The following is a 22737-nucleotide window of genomic DNA, read 5'->3' as shown; positions in this document are numbered from 1 at the left end:
TGATTCAGTATCACCACCACTTATTACTTTAACAACTGTCATCATTCCTTGACAGCCCACTCAATGAATCTGCACTCACAAAATGGCTCCAGTAAAGTCATAATTTTCCTAAAGACAAACCACACCTCAAACTTCTCAGGTCTTCTAAATATCACAATGAACTATGTTTGCTATATTTAGACTATGTCAGTGTACTACATAGGAATATGTTTTGCTACTATTAACTGATCATCTGGTTCTAGAAAAATTCCAGGCTCAGTAAATTTGTTGTACCCAACCTTGCCCAGACATGAAAGGGAAAAAGCTTAAAGTGTAAAGAAAAAGAAAGAGGGTACAAAAAATAGAATCATGCAATTTCAAGAGCAGAAGAGACTTTCAAGATGGTGCAGAGTCTAAACCAAACCTATCATTTTCTATGGGAGGGAAATGATACTCAGGGATCTTGAGGTCGCCCAAATAGTGGTGGAACAAGACAAGGACCCAGGTCTCTTCCTGACGACCATTTCCTTATTTCATTGTGGGGGTTGCTACATTTCAACCAGAAAGCCTAACTTAGTGTCTACAAAGACCTAGAGCTGAAAGAGTTAATGGACAATGCTTGGTTCCCCAGAGCACAGAGCTATTCTAAGACAACACATAACAAGAATACCAAGGGTCCATGAACTCAGAGGGAGCAAAGCTGCTGGTGACTAGCGGCGCCAGAAAGCATGTTGACACACTGCATGTGGTCATACATGAAAGGCAAGTGAAGAGAAAACAGTTCTGAATCCCACCCATTCTAATTTGGGCCTGGCTCTGGGCACCTACTGCAGGGTTGTGCTACCCAGCCACCCTGTAAAAGGACCTTTCAGTTCCTTCATTCTCTATCCTGTGGCTTCGCTCAAAATGTTTCTGCTGTATAAGAACCGTAACAGATATTTTAAAAAGAGAATTGTCACAGCGTAGTAGGATCCTGGAGCCACTGTAGATGATCAGAGTCATTCTAAAATGGAAGGCTCTCAGTCTGGATTTGAACCCCACTATCGATCATTTCCAAGCAAGTATGAGAACTGAAACTTTCAACAGCCAGGCTCCTAAGTTTCTAAGGAAGCAGTTTCTCTGGGTGACCTTGCAACATAATAACCTGGAGTGCTTGCTCAAACTGTGGACTGGAGTAATGCCCAGGAACCTTCCTTTTTAAATAAGCAGTCCAGGTAATTTTGCACACTGCAACAACACTTTAGAACTAATGTTCTTACAGGCATGTTTTTCAATTTACGGGATAGGAATCACACGAATGTAGCTGAAATAATGGTTAATTTAAAACTAGTATTCTTCTCCCCAGCCCCCAAAACCTAGAAAACAGTAGAACAGAATAACAGAAAACAGTAGAAAATAACGCACAGGAAGTATGATCAGAAGAAAATATACTGGGATTGGGAGCTGGCAAGATGACTTAGTGACTATGAGTGAGTACTGCGCTTGTAGAGGACGCAGCTTTAGATCCCAGTACCCACTCCAGGTGGCTCACAACCACCTGTAACTCCAGCTTCAGGGCATCTAACTCAGCTTCAGGGCATCCAATGTCCTCTTTGGGCCTCTACAGGTACTATACTCATGTGCTCATATCCACACACAGACACCTAACTCAGTAATAAATACTTTTTAAAAAAATAAGATATCAGTATATATCATATAGTAAAAATCTGTTTTTGAAGAGATGTTCTTGGTTAATAATATAAATGTACATTGTCTTGTATTTCTGTTCTTTTGTTGATTTTGTTTTGTTAGATGTTTGTTTTAATCAGGGTATCACTATGTAGCCCAGGCTAGTTTAGAATTCATGTTCCCTGCCTCAGTTTCTCAAGTGTGTGGACTACAGTTACGCACAACCATGGCTGGCATATGTGTTCATTTGTATGAATAGACCTGTGTGTTCCAGCTTACAATGGTTTAGAAGTCTAAGTCAATGTCCTAAATTCAAGGAGATGGTCAGATAGCCCAGCCTCTCTTAAGAATCTGAAAACTCTCTTCAAAGTATTTTCTTCCAAAGTCAGAAATGAGGGAGAAAGGAGGAAGAAAGAAAATGAATTGGGGGAAGCGTCACTGCAAAGAGGACTCACTGGGTAAGAAGTACTTGCTGTGCAAGTGCAGGGTCCTGAGTTCAGATCCCAAACGCACACACAAACACTAGGATGCACATCTGTAGCCCCAATACTGGGGAAAGACAGGGAAAGAGGGGTGGGCCTTGGGAGGTTTTTAGCCAGCAAGTCTAGCCAAAAGGCCAAGCTCTAAATTCAGTGGGAGACCCTCTCTTTAAAAAAAAAAAATCAGGTAGTAAGTGATAATGGAAAACACTAATACTGATCTCTGGCCTTCATACTTCATATGCTCACATGTGGAGGTTCACCCACCACCACCACCACCACCACCACCACCACCACCACCACCACCACCACCACCACCACCACCACCACCCACATACATACATGAAAAGTAATTGGAGAGGAGAAAGAGAAAGCAAGGACAGTATTTGTACACAAACTTCCTAATCTCCATGTAAATACAGAATTCCCTCACCTCTAGAAGGATTCCCTAGAAGTGTTCAGTGCTCTGGTCACACTGGGCATTCCACAATTACTGCACTTTCTCTATCTTCTTCCTGGTGCTCTATAGCTGATAGCGACTGTCTTTCTTGTACATCTGAATAATAAATAGTCCCACTATGGTGACTTCTTCTTATATTTTCAGTGACTAGAAATACTGAATTAAACAAACTTCTAAAGAACATGAGAAGAAAGTGGTTGGCAAATTTCAAGAAGATCTTGAAAACAGTGACATGGGCACAATGTTACTTGTTTCCTAAGTGACACACTTGCTGTCTATAGGAAATATCTACACACACTAAGCAAGGCAGGCAGGCAGTGGAACTGGATCCTTTTCCAACCGTTATGGATAAAATCCTTAGAAGAACACCTTCATTCTTAAGGGGTAACTTCTTAACCACAGACAGAACCTCATCTCCTTATTTGACCAAAAGGATACAAATTCCTTAATCTGAAATAGAAGATTCAAATCAGCACAATTAGAAAAACATCAGCATCTCCAGCTTGTCAATAGAACCATACAAAATGGCTTAAATCCATTAACATGTGGAGAGAATAAAAATGGAGTGACAGTTGTAGGACTAGCCTTGGCTAAGGAAGGCATGAAAGGAAAACAGGAAAGTGGTGAGGAATAGGCAGTGGGAAATGGAGGAATGGGAGAGGAAGTACCACTGAGAAGACAGAAAAACCAAACCCTAAAGCTACTCTAAAATTTCCAGATGCTTTTTAGTAATTCGTTTTTAGGCTGTAGAAATGAGCACAGCAGCTGAAGCTTTGAGCTCATCTGTATTTGAACTTAGGCTGCAAGAAGATTCATAACAGCTGGAAACAGCACTGACCAAGTCACAGGTATCTGGAGGAAAAAGAAACAGAATGAGTGTGTGGGAGGTAGAGGGATGTGGGTTAAGTAAGGCATAGAAGGAGAATCCAGAAGTCATCCTAAGAGAAAAGGATGATAACCAGGTTAGAATTAATGTAAGAGCTGTTAGAGAAGCCAGTGTGTCTGGGTAAGAAAGCTAGCAAGGAAAAATAAGGGGCATTAAACAGAGAGCTAGGGAATAGTCTAGTAATCAGGGTTAAAATTTTGCAGGAATTTCTATGGAAGAGTGCTCTAAACCAGATTAAGATCATCAAAGGTCCTACATCAAGTGTGTGACAGGAGTTGACAATAAATGGTCTACACAATCAACACAAACCTGATATAAAAACTGGACTCTAGATCTGGTTCCCTAACTATAAAAGAAGTGACTGACTAGAATGGGAGGGAGAATTTAAGCAATCATCTTAAGAGAAACTGGTAAGGGACCACATCCATAGACTATCTTGCCCCAGAGTCAGAGTTGACTCACAAATAGGGAGACCAATCCAGACAGTCCTTGAGTACACTCATCATCTGACTTTTGCTAACATGCTGACATAATTTATGGGTGATCATGTCCCTTGCTTTTTGGGTTGTTTTTTTTTTTTTTTTTTTGAGACAGGGTTTCTCTGTGTAGCCCTGGCTGTCCATTCTGGAACTCACGCTGTAGACTAGGCTGGCCTGAAAATCATAGATCTGCCTGCCTCTGCCTCTGAGTGCTGACACTAAAAGCATGATGTGCCACCACGTTTTGCACTTTCTCTGGTCAAGAGAAAGATTTGGAAGTGAGAATGTTAATTAAGCTCTCAACATGGAGAAGAAAAATTAAATGTAAACAGAATTATATTTCAAACAATATAACTACAGTTAAAGTCTGAAGTTTAAAGGAGAAAGCACTAGGAACAACTTTTTGAATATAATGTTTTGGCTGGAAACAAAAACTTGAATACTCCAAGCCAGTATCAAAACTGAGTCAGTATTTTTCAGAAGTGTGAATTAGAAATTCTGAAACTATGTTCTGTTCAGTCTAGGACTGAATAACTAATTAAACATTATGGATAATAGGACCAGATTCCTGATTGTTCAGAGAGGAGAATTATAAGTATGGAAAGTGGAGACATTTAAATACAACATGTGACATTAGAACAGAACTAAAGATTAATGTGAACTTACAGGCTTTTATATAATTAAGTAGAAACAGTCTCTGGATAGATGATAGTTGAACTTAAAAGTGTTTTTACTTGACAAACTATATTCCTGAATTTTGAGTTTTAATCTCTTCCTAGATAGCCACAGGCAGTATGATTCTCTGGTGATTATGGGCAGTGGCCAACATGTAATCACAAGTGTAAATAAGTAATACTCTAAAGTGTGCTACACTGCTAAGTCATGGAGCCTATTAAGTGTATTAAATGTACTTTCAACTTACGATATTTCCAGCTTACTATGAATTTATCAGAACGCAATCCCATCATAAGCAGAGGAGCATCTAACTATAAATGAAGAAAAAAGTAGAAGTACATGGGTGCTAGCTTCTGGACTGACATCTGTCTACTACCTTTGCTAACAGGAACTATAGTTAAACTCTAATAACAAATAACACACATAAGCAACCATTGCTTCTAGATAAAATTCCATACTAAATGCAACCAGGACTCTCTAAAGAAATAGCTTTCTATAGCAAAACCAAGGCAAACTCAGTCTGAGCCTGGACCATTTTACACTATAAAGAAATGATAAGAAAACATGTCATAATGACACAGGATCCAGTCTGATGGGACCCCATTGATCCAGTATAAGACACCATGAACATCAAGAAAATGGGAATATGTAGAGAGAAGCCCTCTCCTTGCCAGCCGCTTTGGTTTTTTCCCCACCAGTCGCCTGGACTCTGCCGCGTTGTAGCCCCCAAATAACACACAAGACGCTGTATTAATTATGAAGCTGTTGGCCTTGCTTGTTTCTTACTGGCTAGCTCTGACTTAAGTATTTGCCCCATAATTGTTAATCTAAGTATTTCTCTTACTGGAGAAAAGTTTCTGGGCTTCTTATGGCGGTTACATCTTGACTCCCTGTGTTTCTCCTACCCAGAGTCCTCCTGGACTCCTAGTCCCACCTATCTTGCTTCCCTATTGGCCAACAGTGCTTTATTGACATATACACAGGATTTCCCCATCAGGAATTGGTCTACCACAAGACCCAGCAATTCCATTCTTAGGCATATACCCAAAAGATGCACATTCATACAACAAGTACATCTGTTCCATTATGTTCATAGCAGCATTATTTGTAATAGCCAGAACCTGGAAGCAACCTAGATGCCCCTCAGCTAAAGAGAGGATAGAGAAATGTACACAATGGAGTACTATTCAGCAGAAAAAAACAATGGAATCTTGAAATTTGAAGGCAAATGGATGGCACTAGAAGAAACCACCCTGAGTGAGGTAACCCAGTCACAAAAAGAGAAACATGGTATGTACTCACTCATTTATGGATTTTAAACATGAATCAGGGGAGTGCCAGCATACAATCCCATTGCCAGAGAGTCTGGGAAACTTCTGGACAAAACAGCCAGAAGTGACCTGCTCTCAGAATCATTAAGAATACAACATGTCCTCAGCCCCCAAAAAAGTGATTTCCATCAAAGATTTTCAAAACAGTTGTTTATGGCAAAAATGTGCCCAAATCTAATATATTGTATTTCTTCATTTGGTTAAAGGTGAGCACTTTTCTAAATCTTTGCTTGTTGTATCACATACTGCATATACATTTTTCCGGCTCAGGTTATGAAGTACAAGGCCTCTCAGCACTCATCCCGTTTAGTATATGTATTTGGTGTTTGGGTGACAGGGAAAGGCAGCACTTGAGGTTGGGAATGTAGCAGTGATGCAAAAGCTTGCTTAGCACACGTGGGAGCCTGGATTAGAGCCCTAGTGCCACAAAAAAAGCAGGGGGGGGGGATTGAACTGCTTTAAGTCATACTATCCTCACCCATCTCTAACTGGTGGTGATTAATGACATAATGGGAATATCATAAAATCAGCACTGAGAAAGTACAAAAATAAGCATAGAAGTCAAGAAAAGTGCCATGTGGTGGTGTATGCTTGTGATCCCAGCACTCAGGCAGCCAAAGAAGGAGGTTCATGGGGTCAACAGTGAGACCCTGACCTACAGAAAAAAAAAAATCTGAGAAAAGCCCATAACCTAGAAATCTGTACACTGTAAGAATCTACACTACTTTGAAGGTACTAATGAACGAGTCTATACTGCAGCTGTTGGAATATCTTGTGGCAGAAAAGAGCATACATTTCTATCCACACAAGGAAGGGACTAACAAAGTCAGAGGTGTACAAATGAAGGAGTATAAGGGGGAGGAAGGCAGGAAATCAATATACCATTGAAGCCTAGCCTTTCCTACTGTGTTTGTCTCCCTGGGTACCTCTGTCTATTCAGGGTTCATTCAATAGTGCTTTGTGTTCTAAGGAAATCTGTCAGAGGCACTTCCACCTGTACATTGCAAAATCAGTCCCTTACAACTTCCTCCTCTTGCTGAATCCCCAAGACGCTGCCTATAAATTCAAAGAATTTCAAGCATCAACAGAAACCTCAACCTCCACCCCTAGAACTCAGTTAGGAACATCTGTTGTTTACAAAGGTTCAGACTGAGAGCTGCCAGACTTGTTCTACAACCTCTACTTTAACACTAGAGGCTGCCAGGAAGGGATGTTCTGAATTTCATGCAAGGATGCCCTCTTCCAATCACATAAGCAGAAATAGGCTAATAGTGCTCAGTATCTTACCACTGAACCCAATCCAAATTTGTTCAGTTCGTTCTAATCCTGACTCCTTATTCGATGTACCAAAAATGTTAAGATGCAGACCTGTTTCATTGATCCTTCCAGAATGTAAAACCCAGGGGGCAGTGAGTCAGTAAGTAGAGAAACAGGAGATAGCAGAATAAAATTATCCTGCTGCAAGGAAAATCCCAAACTCTACTTTTTCTCAACCTCCTTAAATCCTTCATTAACACTGAGCCCTTCCCACATGGTTCTTTATCTCCTCACAGTGTGACACTTCAGCACAGCACAAGACTAAGATATTAAAGTCTTTACTTCAATTAACATGGGACCAAATTTAATTGAGAACATAATTGTGCTATCTTTTACCTTTCTCTGACTGAACCAAGTGTAAGTCCCTTCCTGAATATTCCACCATCCCTCCCTTCTCAGGAACTACTGCTGCCTGTTTTAAATGGTATTCTATTTTTAGATTCGTGTGCCTGTGTGGATATGCGCTATTATTCTCTTACAGCCTGCTTGACTTTCTCCGCCAACAATAAAAATAAAACTCTGTGTAGCAGAAGATGTCTTTTCTTCTTATCTTGGAAACCCTCCCACTTAAAACTGCTCCCAACAAGAAGGCATGGCTTTTGTCTTTAAAAGAGAACTGGGTCAAAGACAATGCATTTAATTGGCTGTGAATTCTTAAGAATTAAAGATTCAGAGCTACACACTGCTCCCTGGGTTTACTGCAATACTTATAAGAGTAGAGACTATATTATATAATTCCCCTATGCCCCAGTACTGCTGTCAAAGGGCATGACTCCTGTCTGTGGAACGGGAAGTTTGAAGTGTGATCTGCTAACCCTATAATGTCATATCCTAGGACGCATAGGAAGCTCTTGGAAGTCCAGCATACCCCCAGATGCTCATAAAAGCATGGTTTGCTGTTGACCCATCTGTCATTCCCTGTCCCAGAAGGATAAAATAAAACCATTTAAGTAGAACTGTGGCTCCTTTTGATTGGCTTCCTGAAACCAGGAGCCCAGCAATCAAAACTGTTGGTGTACTGGCCTGCTGGACTCCATGGAAAATGCTGCAAGAGGCTAAACAGAACTGGTCTTCTATCTACTCAAGTCTCACTGCTCCTTACGGAAACCCCAACAGTTTCTTGAAGCTAATTTGTACTGAGTACCTACTAAGTGTAGGTGCTGCCCTAGTAATTCATATACTATATCCAATCCTGAGACCAACTCTTCAAGGTACTACTCTCCATACCTCAAAGATATGGAAACTGAGGCTTAAAGGGTTTAATGAGTAGCTCAAGGTCACATAGCTATAGCAGAAGACATCAGGTTTAGACTTAAGTTTACCCAGTTCAAAGCTTTGGGTTTTTGTTTAGTTTTTCTACTGTTATGTAAAGTATCCCAAAAAGCTTTGAACAGAATTTTTTCAGTTCCAAAGGCTGGTCAACCACCTTATCTTGCTGACACTCAAGTGGCCTTATTATGACTCCCATCCTCCTTTACCCTTGTGTGAGGAGCCCTCCCAACACCACTAATTTTTTTATTAGTTCTTTGAGAGTTTCACATGTGCTTTATTTATCCCCTCAACTCTTCCCAGATCTATTCTATTGTCCCTATCCATACAAATTTTTGGATCTCCTCAAAAAAAACCAAAACAAACAAACAAACAAAAAGACCAATTTGTGCTGTGCTGCTCAAACATTCTTGGGTGTATGGTCTTCCACTGGAGCACAGCTGACTTACTAGGGACTATGCTAAGAGAAAACTGTCTGTCTCTGTCTATTTCCCAGCAGCTAACAACTACCAATAGTGTCATGGCTAAGGGTGGGATTTTGTGTCCAACACCAATCGCCATATTGGGTTTGGTCTGGCTTAGGCTTGCACAGGTCTTGTGTATGCTGTCACAACTGCTTTGACTTCATATGTGCAGCTGCCCTGTGTACAGAAGGCATTGTTTCCTTGCAGCCATCCACTACCTCCGGGTCTTACACTCTTTACACCCCTCTTCCTGCAGTGATCCCTGAGCCTTGAAAGGAGGGAGTGCAACTGAGCATTCTTCAGTATCTTCTTCTTTTGTCAGTTGCCAACATCTCCTTTAAAAAAGAGCAGTCATCACCTAAAGCTCTATATGGAATGGGTCAGTGGAAAACATACCAAGGAATTTCTTGTTAATTTCTTAATAAAAGTAACTTGAGCCACAGAGAAGGGAGGCCAACCCATGCTTAATACCAGATGTCGCTACATTTGGGCAAAACCTTCCAGGGAGAAACAAAAAATTGCCAAATGTGTCCAAAATGAATGAATGATATGCTAGTCCCAGGAAGTCAGGGAGTTCTTCCTTCCTGGAACTCTTGTTTCCTATTACTGCCCTCTGTTTTCTCTGGTTCTCCATTTTTTTTTCTCACTTGCAGTCAGAGCTATAATATTCTCCATGGCTAGCTGATTCTTCTTTTCAACCCAATAAGTAGTAAACAACTTTCAACTTGAGTTTGAAGGAAGACTCCATTAACAGGAGGTAAGCACCTACAGCACCTTTGCACATATGTAGGTTAAACATAAGACCAGAATTTTTCTTAATTACTAATGCATTTAATCTTTCACTGAAGGGACTACTGAAGTTGAATATCTATCAAATTCTATTATTTTATATTTCTTTGCGTTTTACTACTTTGCCTGCATATATGTCTGTGTATATCATGTATATGCCTGATATACCCAGAAGTCAGAACAGGGCATTAGCAATGGGACAGGAATTACAGAAGGTAATGTGTGACCATGTGGGTGGTAGGAACTGAACCCAAGTCCTCTAGAAGAACAACCAGTGCTCTTACCTGCTGAGCTAACTCCCCACCAAGGTCTCCATCGGATTCATTAGATACGGAGGTCAGAGTCTCTTGCATCCTTCCTAAAAGTCACTTTCCATGTGTCTACCTTCAGATATTGCTAATTTAATGTTAGCAAAAGTAAAATACTGGGTTTTTTGGGGGGAAGGGCTCAGTTATTGTCCCTTTCATTTCTTTGGGGCCCCCTTCTCTAAGAGTCTTGAACATAATTTTTAAATGTCCAACAAATATTTATTAAGGAGAAGGAAAATATGGAGAGAAAAAAGATGTTGACAACAGGTTATAAAATAGCATAAAGTCTATAAGGAACACAGGATAGTGTTTCTTCAAAACTCCACATGGAGTGGAGGTGGGGGAGAGAAACTACCTCAAAATATAACAAAGACATTAGTTATTAAAAGTAGGAGATCAAAACCAAATGAACTGAAAAGTAATTTACAGCAAGCCCATGTGAAAGGCGAGAAGAAAAGAAAAGCCAGCACATCATTAATTAGAACCCTTCAGAACCCTGGGGGGCAACACTAACACAAAGACCACTTCAGAGACAAGCAAAGGCTCAACAACAAATAGGAATACATTTATGCTCTTCAAAGAGTGAAAGAAAACTGCGAAAACATCTTCCATAGGAAGGCTTCCTACTGTCACATGCCTCTGCTTTAAAATCAAACAAGGCTGACAGAATGGGGGACAGGGCGGCCACATTACCTATCTGAAAGAAGAAGGTAGAATGGAATAATCACTCTAGTTGTCTGTAGCAGCTCTCACTGTCTGGAGCAGAGGAATGGAACCACCAGGTCAGATTTTGCAGGAGTCAAGCTGTGTGAGGATATCTGCACTGAGCCGTGGGAAGGACAGAAGGTGAACAGGCACACAGAGCAGAAAGCACAGCAATGGCTGCAGGGGAAGAAGTTTTCCAAGAGAAGATAAAAATAAATAGCTCGGCTACATTTGCTCCTAAATGTGCCACTTAAAACTATAACAAAATAACTATCCTAACCCAGGATGAATGGCTGAAAGGGAGCCAGAGTAAGAGACAGGCCTGGAAAAGGATGGGATGAATCCATGTGTACTGTCTTCAGCCCTGGCCAACCTGCTCCATCCCAAGTTAAATAACTTCCACATCCCAGAGCAGGATCTATCCAGAGCTGCTGCTGGCAGCTGTTCTCCTGGCAGCACAGGCAGACAAATTCATGGCATTACTGGGCCAACAGCTGCTACAGCTCTGGGGGAAGTGGCAAGTGCCTGCTGAGAATGAACTATTCTGGGACCAGTCATAGAGTCAGCAAAATTGAGGCTACAGTTTGCTGGCTGAATGAAGATACAGTACACTTCCTACTCCAAAGTTTAGAAAACCAAAAAGCACGGTCTCTGTCCCAGATTGTTTGGCTCAGATGGCTCCTGCCTTCACATTTTGCTCCACCTTTTCTGTTCCCAAGGGCATGACAACTTCTATGTTGGCTCATACTACCCTCCCCACTGGACAACCACACCTCCCTGCTATGTCCTTCCAACTAGTCTTTCTAAACCATGAACATAATTCAGTTTCTTGCTCAGAAATTGTCAAAGGCTCCTTTATCCTTATAGAGCAAAGCCCTAACCCTATTGGCCAATATAAACCTCTGCAATCTTCTGGCTTGCCAACTTTTCTAGGTTTATTTAGTATTATAGTTATTAAGTTATTCACCAGCCATGTTTTTCTCACCTCTTCGTTGTTGGTAACACTATATTCTCTCTAAAATGCTTCTTTCCCCAGATCTTCATTTTTCTCTAAGTGCTTGCATTGTCTTATAGTGGATATTTAGGGACAATACATAGCATTAGCAGTTTTATTTTTCTATTCCTATCCATTGTACTTCCCCTTCAAAAGCCTCTTCCTTAGGCCTGTAAGCAGAACAAATCACTCCTTTATGTGCACTATGTACGGTCAAGGGGAATTATTCTTTTACACATCTGCCCTTCCATATACCATGACACTTAGGAAATGTTGCAAACACTGTCCCTCAACATCTCTTCCCTTCTGTACTGAGAGAAACCCTACTTTCTAGGCCATCCAAGTTAATAAATGTATTTTCTAGTTTCCCTTACAGTGCAGCATAACCATGTGACTAAATTCTGTCCAGCTGGATATGAGTTAAAGGCATGTATGTGCCACTTCCAGAATATACCTTTAAAGACTAAAGGCACACTGCCCTCCTGTCCTGTTGCTTTTCCCAGTGGATGAAATGGGACATGGTAGCAATGAGCTCCTTTGGGCCATACACAATGGACACATTCTAGCAGTAGGATAAGGAGTCTGACACTGTCCTGACTGCCCAACAGACTATTAGCTACAGAAAAATCTACACCTATCTTGTATATGCTATTATTACTTAAGGTCTACTATAGCAGCCATACCTTAAATATCTCCCACCCCCGCAAAAAAAAGAAAGAAGTGGGAAAAAAAGCCAACAATTTTGGTGCTACATACAAAATGCCAGCACAGTTGCAGGGGCACAGCTGTCTCCGCAGCAATGCTTACAGTGCACAAACATCTGAGCACTTGGCTATCTTCTGTATCACAGAAATGAGGAGAAGACAGGAAAATGAAGGTTCCATCACTAGTGCTACACTGAGAAGCAGAGGTCTCGTCACTGCATCAGTGAGACAAAGCAGAAGTTAGCATGTGAACCCTTCATATGCTCACTGGACTTAAAAAAGATCATAGATTTAGCTGGAAAAAGAAGAATGAGGGACAAGGTACAAAGGCTGAAAAATATCAGATGAAAGATAATTTAGACTTCATATGTACATTTAAGAACAAAACCCATTTACTCCATGTAAAACAGGAAGACTCTCAACTATCTGATTTTGTTGACATTTTTAGGAATAAATTAGTCTGAACACAGGATGTTGCCTAGAGCTCTTGTTGAGTTTTTCTCCATCTTATCCTTATTAAGTGCTTTTGTTCAAATGACTCATTTCTTCTTGTAGTAGGCTGTGCCATGTGAGAGTGCTATTATGTGACCATTTCAGATGTTCCATTCGGAGAGAAGAAAACTTGCTTTCAGGTCTTTTTTTTTTTTTTTAAAGGGTCCACTGTGCGTGCGTGCGTGCGTGCGTGTGTGTGTGTGTGTGTGTGTGTGTCTGTGTCTGTGTGGTGTGAATGAATACAGTACCCACAGGGGCCGGAAGAGTGGAGTAGACTGCTGGAGCTACAAATGGTTGTGAGCTGCCTGACATGGGTCTAGGACAGAAACTTGGATCTTCCTAAGAGCAGCAAGCACTCTTAACCACTGAGCTGTCCCTCCAGCCTCCCAGCTCATCTTACTCTGCCTTGTTTCTCTCGGAATGCCTTGAGCACAAAACTGTTAGTAAGAAACTGCTGAAACTGACTGGATCAAGTTCTCCTTGACAGATTTCTAGCTCCCTGAGAGAGATACAGTATCGTCCCACCTTTCACCTCCCTCATTTTTCCTAACGGAACTGCTTACTATCTCCTAACACTGGGAGGTCTCCTAAGCCTTAGGCTTTTGGCTCTTGGTTCTTATCCTCTCTTCTACATTTACAGTCTTGGTTCTTATTCACTCTTCTACATTTACAGTATTATTTACAAAAATTTTAATAGGTATCCCTATTCAAAACCACTTACCTCCGCAGTACCACATCTCAACTCGAGTACCTAAAATTCTTGCAATGCCTCAAACTCAACTGCCCAAAGTAGAGTCAGTATTTAAAACACCTGTTTCCTTCATGCCTTCATGTTATAAAGGATACCACAATTCTTTTGGTTCCCAGGTTAGAGTTACCAGGTTCACCTCTAACCATTAAGATTCTTTTTATCCAGTCGGTTATTCAATGTTTTTTTTTAATTTTTCATATACCTCTTGATATTATTAACATATAAGGCTGAAAGATCCACCAAAGGCTTGTGTTAAAGGCTTGTATACTGCTATGGTAATACTTCTGGACAACAGCAGATCCTTTAGGAGGTAGGACCTAGTAATAGGAGGTTAGGACACTGGGAGATTGTCTTTGATGGACTCCTAGCCACACCCTCTCTCTGGTTCCTGAACATCAAGAAGGAACAGGCCTCCTCCTCCACATGTCACACCCCCCCCAATAGTCAGATCAAACTATGGACTTAGAACCTCTGGAATATGAAGCAAAAACAAAAACAAAAACAAAGAAACACTTTTCCTCCTTACAGTTTATCTTAGTTATTTAATCATAGCAATAGAACGCTTACTAACACAAATACATTCCTACTGCTCTTTTTTATATGGTATCCAATTCTACATCCACTGCCCCAAAATTTTATATTCTTCTCTTGGATTATATATATATATATTTTTTTTTTTTTTCCTCAGAGGCTCATTAACACGGGGCACATCAAATATGACCTTCTATGTTTGCTGTCAAAGCACTATCCTCTGGGACCCATTCTACTTACTTAACCTTGTTTTTCATTGTTTTTGAAAATATCCATTTTTTCCTATTTCTATTATTAAAGCCCTTTTGCTTATATAATTTACATGGTTCTTTTTCTTGTTAACTAAGCATTCCAAAGCTTATCTTATTCCCCTAGGAACCAGCACAGAGCACAGTTCCTCGCAGGCATTAAAGGGAGCTAACACCTGGATTATTGCTTAGGATAAGATAAGACAGGAATGAGCTGGAATAAATCAAGCACAAAGTAATGGTCAAAGGAGGGTAGAAATGGTTCCCTTTTCTAGGTCCTTGCACCACCTGAATTACACACCCACAGTGCCCACTCCAACTTCAAATTGTCTGACTGTAATTTGTTTATTGCCAATCTCCTCATTCTAACTAAAAGGCCATGTGGATAGGAAATGCTTGCTCTTGGCTGTATCTTAAGGCACTATGAAGGAGTTCAGGGATGTTAGTTGGATGAATGCTTAATAACCTTCCCTTTGGGGCTAGCTAGAAAGACAAGGGGAGCCAGCTGGAGTGGGAGGGAGAAGGACAGGGTGGTATGATGGTAATAGAAGTAAATATAATTGAAATACATTACATACATGTATAAAGTATTGTAATTAAACCTATCATTAGCCATATATATGCTCTCACACATACACACACACACACTCACGCGCACGCGCGCGCGCGCGCCTTAGACCACTGGCTGACGTAAGAAAAGGCTATGAAACTCATTAGCTTGGCTCTCCATTTAGTCTGATCTCTCTTAGGTAAGACTGATGTGAAAAGGGAAGGGTTCTTGAGGGCTTTCAACAAATCTCAAGTTGTAGGCTCAGGAAGCAACCTGGATCTAAGTGGAGCCTCTTGCCTCCCTGCACCCCAAACCTCACTCTCAAAAGTTTCTAAAAGCAACTGCCATAGTGTTCCTACTTAAATTGCTGGTCCTTGGTGCTTCGCGTCTTGGCTAGAAAGCGCTCGGCTAGCTTCTCCAGGTTTCGAGAGTAGTCCATTTCAATCTCAGCTTTCTTTCGGAAGAAGTCTTGCAGGTCCTGCAACAGCTGTACCCGGAGTTCACATTGCTGGTCTAGGCATTTCATCTGCTCTGTGAGCTGTGCCCGGATCTCTACAAGAAAACAAAAGAATGCGGTCAGATAGACAGCTCTAAATAAAAACTTCACACACAGATACTTACCTGCCTTTCATTCATTTGTTCCCTGTACCCTGGGATATCAAAGCCCTTTAAAAGCAGCCTACAATTGAAAGTGGCCAAATGATGTGAGGAACCTCTAAAAACCTCCAACTCTTTTTGGACCACTCAAGACCAATCAAGAAGCTGTTCAATTCATTAGAATAAGTTGTATAATACACAAAATAATATTCAAAGCTAAATAATTACAAAGCAATTTACTGTTTCTAACACCATTCAGAATTTGGGTTCTGTTCTGGCAAAAAGCCAAAATGAATAATCAGATGAATCATGTTACCCCATTTTAAAGACTGAATAGAAGACAAACTATTAAATCCCAGTAAGCTGGGATTCAAAGCCAGACAAATGACTATTTCTTATACCTTTCTTCATTGCTTCAAAATGTTTTTCAGTACCTCTATGAAGCAGGGTAAGGATCATTGCATTTTCATGGAGGTTGAAAGATGCCTTTTCAAGGGCAAATGGCAGCAACCAAGAATAAAAACATGGCTTCTAGAAAATCATGTTCAAGGTCAATTAGTTTCCAATATTACAGAATGTTAATCTTCAAGAAGCTATCTTTAGAGCTGGACGAGTAGCAAAACAGTAATTGTAAGTGACTTAGAAAGAGATCTTTCTTACTGGTATCTCACTTGCTCCATCCTCAGAGGCTTGGTAGCCTCTGCTCTGTCTGAGGTAGAACTATGTCCAGTTATACTCCTGCTTGGCAGATTTTCTACCCAGTCCTTGCATAGGACTAATAACACTATCACTGTGGATCCAGAGCAATGGCAGCTTCAGATGCAACTGGATCTGTCTCAAATACACTACATGCTTTACTGATAAGGGATTTGGCATTTGAGGCAAACAGACTTGCCAACACTGGGCTGCTTTCTTGCCCAGAGTAGGCCCACAGTGTATGCCCAGCTTATTTTACAACCAGTTCCTCATTAGCATCCAAATAGAGCAATTGCTTTCATCTCTTTTCTCTATCAGTACACTCACCTCAAAGCACGACTCCAAGTTGAGGATGAACAGAGGTACCTATTATGTTATACCTTTCCTGATGCGTGCTTCAAATTCATTTCCCACAGCACTGACAGGTGGGGAAGGAGAGGAGTGAAGTTATCACCCCAGATCTAGATGAAATTTTGGGATAAGGGCCATGATGTTGAAATCTTTGCAACCACTGCTTTCTTAAAAGCAATGAGGACTGACAAAGCTGCATTAGGTTTTGCTTCTGAGTACCTGAAGTTCAAAATCTATCCCCATCTTTATTGCTTCTGTTTTTGCTGGTATCAGTACATGACAGACACAGCCGGTCCTTTGTAGGTGACCCTAGGTAATCTCTAAGAGCAATCTTCTTCTCCATCCCTGTCAGCCCTGCAGTAACCCAACCTGACCTGAAAGTGAGCACTGCAGGATTGTTTCACAGGGAAGCTGCTGCCTACCTCATCACTCATGAAAGCTCTTTTGTTCTGTGTGTTCTGGAGTCTGATTACAAGGGGTGGAGGGCTGAGTGTGAGAGATTTACAGTGCTCATGTCAGGAATCTGGTTCTTGTTAGATGTTTCTGGGTCTTTTAAGGGCAAAAGCCCTTGTTATGATCATTCCAAGAGGCATCTGCCCCTTCGTACATACTAATGAAAAGCTAGCAGTAACGGTGAGTGCATAGGAAGATTGTGGATAGATTATTCATGGGTCATCAATATTACTTAAAACCTGCCTAATAAATAAGAATCATAGGGTAAAATGGTTGTCCAGGTGCCTAATCAGGACCAAGGTACAAAGGGAGAGGAAGGCACACTGAGGCTATCAAGTCCTTCTGAGTTACCTACAACTCACTTAAGAATTGTACCTCAATAATCTCCTAGCTAGGAAAACAGAAAGAAATATTCTAAACTGTTCTAGGGACTATAGACAAAGCCCCATGATACTAATGTAATTCAAGAAGTAGGCTGTTATGCAACTGTCCTATCAATGAAATAAGTACATCAAGGGGCCACCTGTGGGATATAGCAATGTGTCTTAGAAGTTCTCATGCACTTCCAACCAACATGAGATTCCATGCTGACTTCTCAATGTAGCATGAGCTGTGTATCCCATTCGCACACCCTCCTGATCCTTACAGAGAGGGTATATGTTTACTGAACACATTAGATGGATATGCACACATACACTGCAGTTCACTTAACTCCCATTACCAGCTTTGAAGATATTTCAAACCAGAAAAGCTGAAGGTTTACTAAGCAATATGCCAAAGGCCATACCAACCGTGTTAATAGGGCTCGTGGTAGTTAATGCTTGATGGAATCTACTTATTATTACCTCTGAGACAAGCCTCTGAGTATAACCTACATTAGGTTAATTTAGGTTGGAAGATTCCCTGGCTGAGGGTGACACCATTCCACAGGCTGAGGCCTTGAGCTGAGTAAGTGAGGAAACAAGTCAAGCATTCACAGTTCTCTCTTGACAGCAGAATTACGACCAGCTCCTTCAGGCTCCTGCTACCTCAACTTCCCTCCCACAAATGACTGCTCCTCCAACCGGGAGCCAGAATTAAAAACTAACCCTTCCGCCTTTAATTTGCTCTTGTCAGATATTTCATCACAGCAGCAGGAAAGGTAACTGAGATGGTGCTAAAGCTAACTTAACATTTATCTGCCTGGTTGGAAAAGTAAAAAGTAGACACTCCATGGACAGCATTTCTGAGTAAATAAGTGACCATGAGTTTTTAATCTCTGAGATTTCAATCTTCCTGCTAAAGAATGATTCAGGGTCCCAAGATCATTTTTAGGCTAGGCCACTGATGTACAAGTTATCCCATATTTTGACTAATCCAAAACCACACTGGATTCCTTCCCCACATCCTACATGTTCTCCATGGAAGTTTCCAAGAAAGTCCTTCCCTTTGCTTGTGAGCCCATTCTGAGGTATTCAATAAGGGGGGGGGGGGAGATGATATCCCCAGCCCAATCCAAAAGAGACTGCTAATAGACACTATTTGTCATTGGTTTGTTACATGGCACCCCTCCCCTACAACTTGCCTAGAAGGAGATCTCTCCCTTGTTATCATTCTCAGAACATTGAGGAAGGCAGTCAGAAACATTCTAGTCTACTGCTCCAAGACAGAATGGCTCTTCTGTGGAGAGCAGAATGTACTGCTGCTGTTGTTACAACAAACAGTGGTCCTCAATAAGGCAGCTGTGCCAGCCTCTGTCCGTGCATATAAGGGGGCAGAAACAATAGGTTACTGATTGCCAGCACACTTAGGCCATGTGCCCAGGCTGGAGACCCCTCCATACCCTGGCTGACCATAAGGGCAGAAAGAAAAAGGGGCAATTTATAAAAACACAGGGAATTTCCCAAAGTTCCCTGCGTGCTCAAGTGAGTATGCATGTGCACGTGTAAACACATTCAAAGACACACTATTCACGTCATGTTCTCCCACACAAATCAAGAAGATTTTACGAGTCTCCTTTACAGCGAGCAGAGAAGTTCTGAGAGATGCCGGGGCCGTGTAGCATCTTGCACTAGAGTTGTGGGAAGAAGCCAAGCTCTATGTTTTAGAAGCAGCTGTCTCTGTGCTATGAAAGCTTCCCTGGTGAAACACAAAGTACCAAAGTACTGAGGTCACATGAACTGGCTACAAGAAAGGACGAATGCCAGAAGTGATCTCCTCTGGGCACCTAAGGCTTTTTGGTTTTGCTTTGAATGTTTTTTACTATATAACAAACACACAGAAGTAAACTCCAATGTGAAGACCTAAGAGTTAAATGTAACCATAAACAGAAAGAAATCTAACTGTAAATCTTAAAATTCAATGTCCTTTGACTTCTTTTTTCCTATCACATTTTAAAATAATACACTTTAAAAAAAAAAAGCTTCCCTTGCAAGGACCAAAGTTTTCAAACAAGCTTCCTGATACTCAAGAGTTAGTTTTGCTATTTCATTCATTGATTCAAGCAAAATTTAACTTTGTTGTTTTGCTTTTCCACAATTTTGTAAGTATATGAAAGCACACCGAATCACCTTAAAGATGTGAATTTTATAGTATGTAAATTCTGTGTGTGTGTGTGTGTGTGTGTGTGTGTGTGTGTGTGTGTGTGTGTGTGTGTCCACTTTAACTCCACCAAATGTGTTCTGTTGAGGTTGAGTACCACTCTGCTGGCTAACAGAGAAATGACCCCAGACACCATAAAGAATTCTTGGTTTCTATTTCTCTACTTCCAGGGTTAAATCAGTTCTGAATTGAATAATTATTAAAGCAGATTGTGCAGGCAGTATGTCTGGGCAGCAGGCTTAGCCATGACACTAAACTCCACTGGCTAGCACATTACTATTCTACTATTTTCAGAGGATGTCAGATCAAAATATGGCAAGGAATGCTTTACGTTCAGATTCGAGATCAGCAGACATAGTCACTAGTGTTTCCTCTGGGCAATTCTGCCTCCTTGTCCATGCCTGGTTTCAGCTGAGACACTACTAACTACACCTGGCTTAGGAGTTAGAAGAAGATTTGCATCTTACTTAGAAAGGATGCTGCTGTCGGGTTTCAGCAAGGCTATCACTGGAAGATACTGATAGTTTACCAAAAATAATCAAGGCCCTGCCTCACTGACAATCACATATGCTCTAAATGATTATACCTTCCAGTGCAGATGAAACTGTCCTCACTTCAGAGAACACCTGGAGAATTCATCGGTGTTCAGATGGGGATTGTGTTCCCTATTGCTTCAATCCTAGGGTAAGAACTCATTTCTTTTTCCTTCCAAAACCTATCTCCACATTCTAGAACTTTCTCTAATTTAGTCATAAATACCACATATTTAAGGAGAAAATGGAAGTAGGAAGGCATGTCAGAAAAAAAGAGATACATTGTTTTAGGAAAGTCACACAGGTATATATATCCTTCCCTTCTGGGTGTGCTGGCCTTTTGGAGACAGGTGCTGTGACTCCCATGGGCTCTGCTGCCAATGTGAAACATAATATTAGACCATGTTTCCCAGTGGGAACCTGGCCTGATTTCTAGTCTTCTCCACAAAATTTACCTCACCTGCTTTTAGTCCTTTCACAAACATATGATGTCACCTTAATCAAAAACAGTGATACGTAGTACCTTCCCGAAAGTGCTATATAAGAATCCAATCGAGGCTTTCATCAGGTTCACCCCTCCATTATTTCTTACCAAGACTTCTGACCCCAACAGTAATCAGTCCCTCTCCAAACTGATCCCCAGGAAACAAGGCTGGATGTCCTGCCAAGCCATGCTCTTTGCCCTGTTCATTTGCCTCTCTACAAATTTCATAATCCCAGGGCTCTTAAAACTCCTGGCTGGAAGAAATGAGAACCAAAGCCTAGAGAAGTGGAGGAGACTGGCGAGTATCACACCGCTGGTCTGTTGCAGAGTCACACAACTGGAGCCTTAGCAGCGAGGCACTGAAGCCAGCCTTCTTTTCACCGATACCACAAACTTTATTTGAGTGCCTTCCATTACTCTGAGATCACAAAGACAGAAGTTCTCCAAGTTAGAAGGGAATGGGGAATAAGCAAGAAGCTACAGCAAAGTGAAATAATATAAGAAGGCGGGGGTGTGCACAGTGCCGCGAAAGCAGGGAAGAGGGACACTGTAAGCACTGCAGCTCCGAGGGAAAGGTGTCCCGGCAGTCAGGAGCCAGTGATTCCAAAGGACACACCACACAACAAACCTCACACAAGAGATTTATTGACAGGGGAAACAACAATAACAAACAGGAGGGTGGCTGCCTCTGCTCAGGGGAGAAACATTAGCAAGCTGAACAGGATGCAGAGCTTACAAGGAGTTAAGAGATACGTTCTCTTAGGAAAGTCACACACCTTCATTTGATTTTACCCCACTATAATTTCTATATGTATTTATAACTGTAGGTATTGTCTTCTCCTCTCACTAGACACAAGCCCCATGATGACATACTGAATTTGCTTTGTTCTCGGTTGGCCCTTGATGCCTTAGTGACCAACATATAAAAAGTCTGAATTTAATGAATGAAAAACTTCTTTGACTTTATGAGATTTGGGACAACTTATTGCTGCCCCCCTCAAGACTTTTTAATCCCCAAAAGTCAATAGTTATTCCTTAAAAAAAAAAAAAAGAGCCGGGCGGTGGTGGCGCACGCCTTTAATCCCAGCACTCTGGAGGCAGAGGCAGGCGGATCTCTGTAAGTTTGAGGCTGGGCTGGACCGACAGCCTCCAAAACAATACAGAGAAACCCTGTCTCGTAAAAACAAAAACAAAAAAAAAAAAAAAAGAGCTGGGGAGATGGCCCAGCAGGTCTGGGGACCAGAGTTCAGTTCTCTGCACCTGCAGTAGGTGGCTTACAATGGTGCATAATTTCCAGGAGGTCTGACATCATCTCCTGACCTCTGGAGAAACCACGTATGTGAAGCATATACTCACAAAGATTTACACACAAAAAAAAATATCAATCTTTTAAAATTTTTAAAAAGAAACCCCAGAAAAACTCAAAGGAGAGATGCATTATCTAGTCAGCTCTGTTTCTATTCTGACAAATGTTTTCTCTCCATTATTTATGACAGATATAAAAGGACTCACTGTATATGTCCATGGGGCATTTTTCATAATTAATGAAATATTCTTAGGAGGAAACTTTATTAAAACAAAAGTTTCAGTTGCCCCAGGGTTGGCCAAACACGGTGAACACAATCCCAATCAGAGTACATAGCAAGGGTTTTCCTAAATTTCAAAGCCCTCTGTAACAATGCCTTTCATTACCTTTACCAGAATCCAGAATGTGACCAGCTTGCAAATGGTTGAATATGATGGTCTGTGGGGTCTTTTAAGCAGAAAGTAAAATTATCACTTTCAATATGTTTATACTTTCTAGACATGTAATTACCAGAATCAGAAGATCACAGAGGCCAATGAGAATCTGAAAAGTGTCCTTGTCAATCAGAAAGACAAAGTCAATAGTCCTGCCCCTCTAACTAGCCCATAGCAATACAATGTCAGTCACAACTTTTTAAACATGCAAACAAATAATTTAA

The 22737-nt window shown here is 41.1% G+C and overlaps 1 protein-coding gene across 7 annotated transcripts in view; it reads right to left on the bottom strand.

Moving 5' to 3' along the window:
• The window catches only part of Srgap2 (SLIT-ROBO Rho GTPase activating protein 2), a 215306-nt gene that overhangs the window by 114796 nt on the left and 77773 nt on the right, over positions 1-22737 (bottom strand). For all 7 annotated transcript variants that reach the window (XM_005079849.4, XM_013120382.3, XM_021232878.2 and 4 more), the window contains exon 3: positions 15439-15631. In XM_005079849.4, the coding sequence (XP_005079906.1) occupies positions 15439-15631 (193 nt within the window). The remainder of the gene's footprint in view (positions 1-15438; positions 15632-22737) is intronic.

This window comes from Mesocricetus auratus, unplaced genomic scaffold (genome assembly GCF_017639785.1).
Source record: "Mesocricetus auratus isolate SY011 unplaced genomic scaffold, BCM_Maur_2.0 Super-Scaffold_100676, whole genome shotgun sequence".
Classification (NCBI taxonomy): domain Eukaryota; kingdom Metazoa; phylum Chordata; class Mammalia; order Rodentia; family Cricetidae; genus Mesocricetus; species Mesocricetus auratus.
The sequence above is the reverse complement of the archived record's forward strand: the minus strand, read 5'-3'. Positions and strand labels throughout refer to the sequence as shown.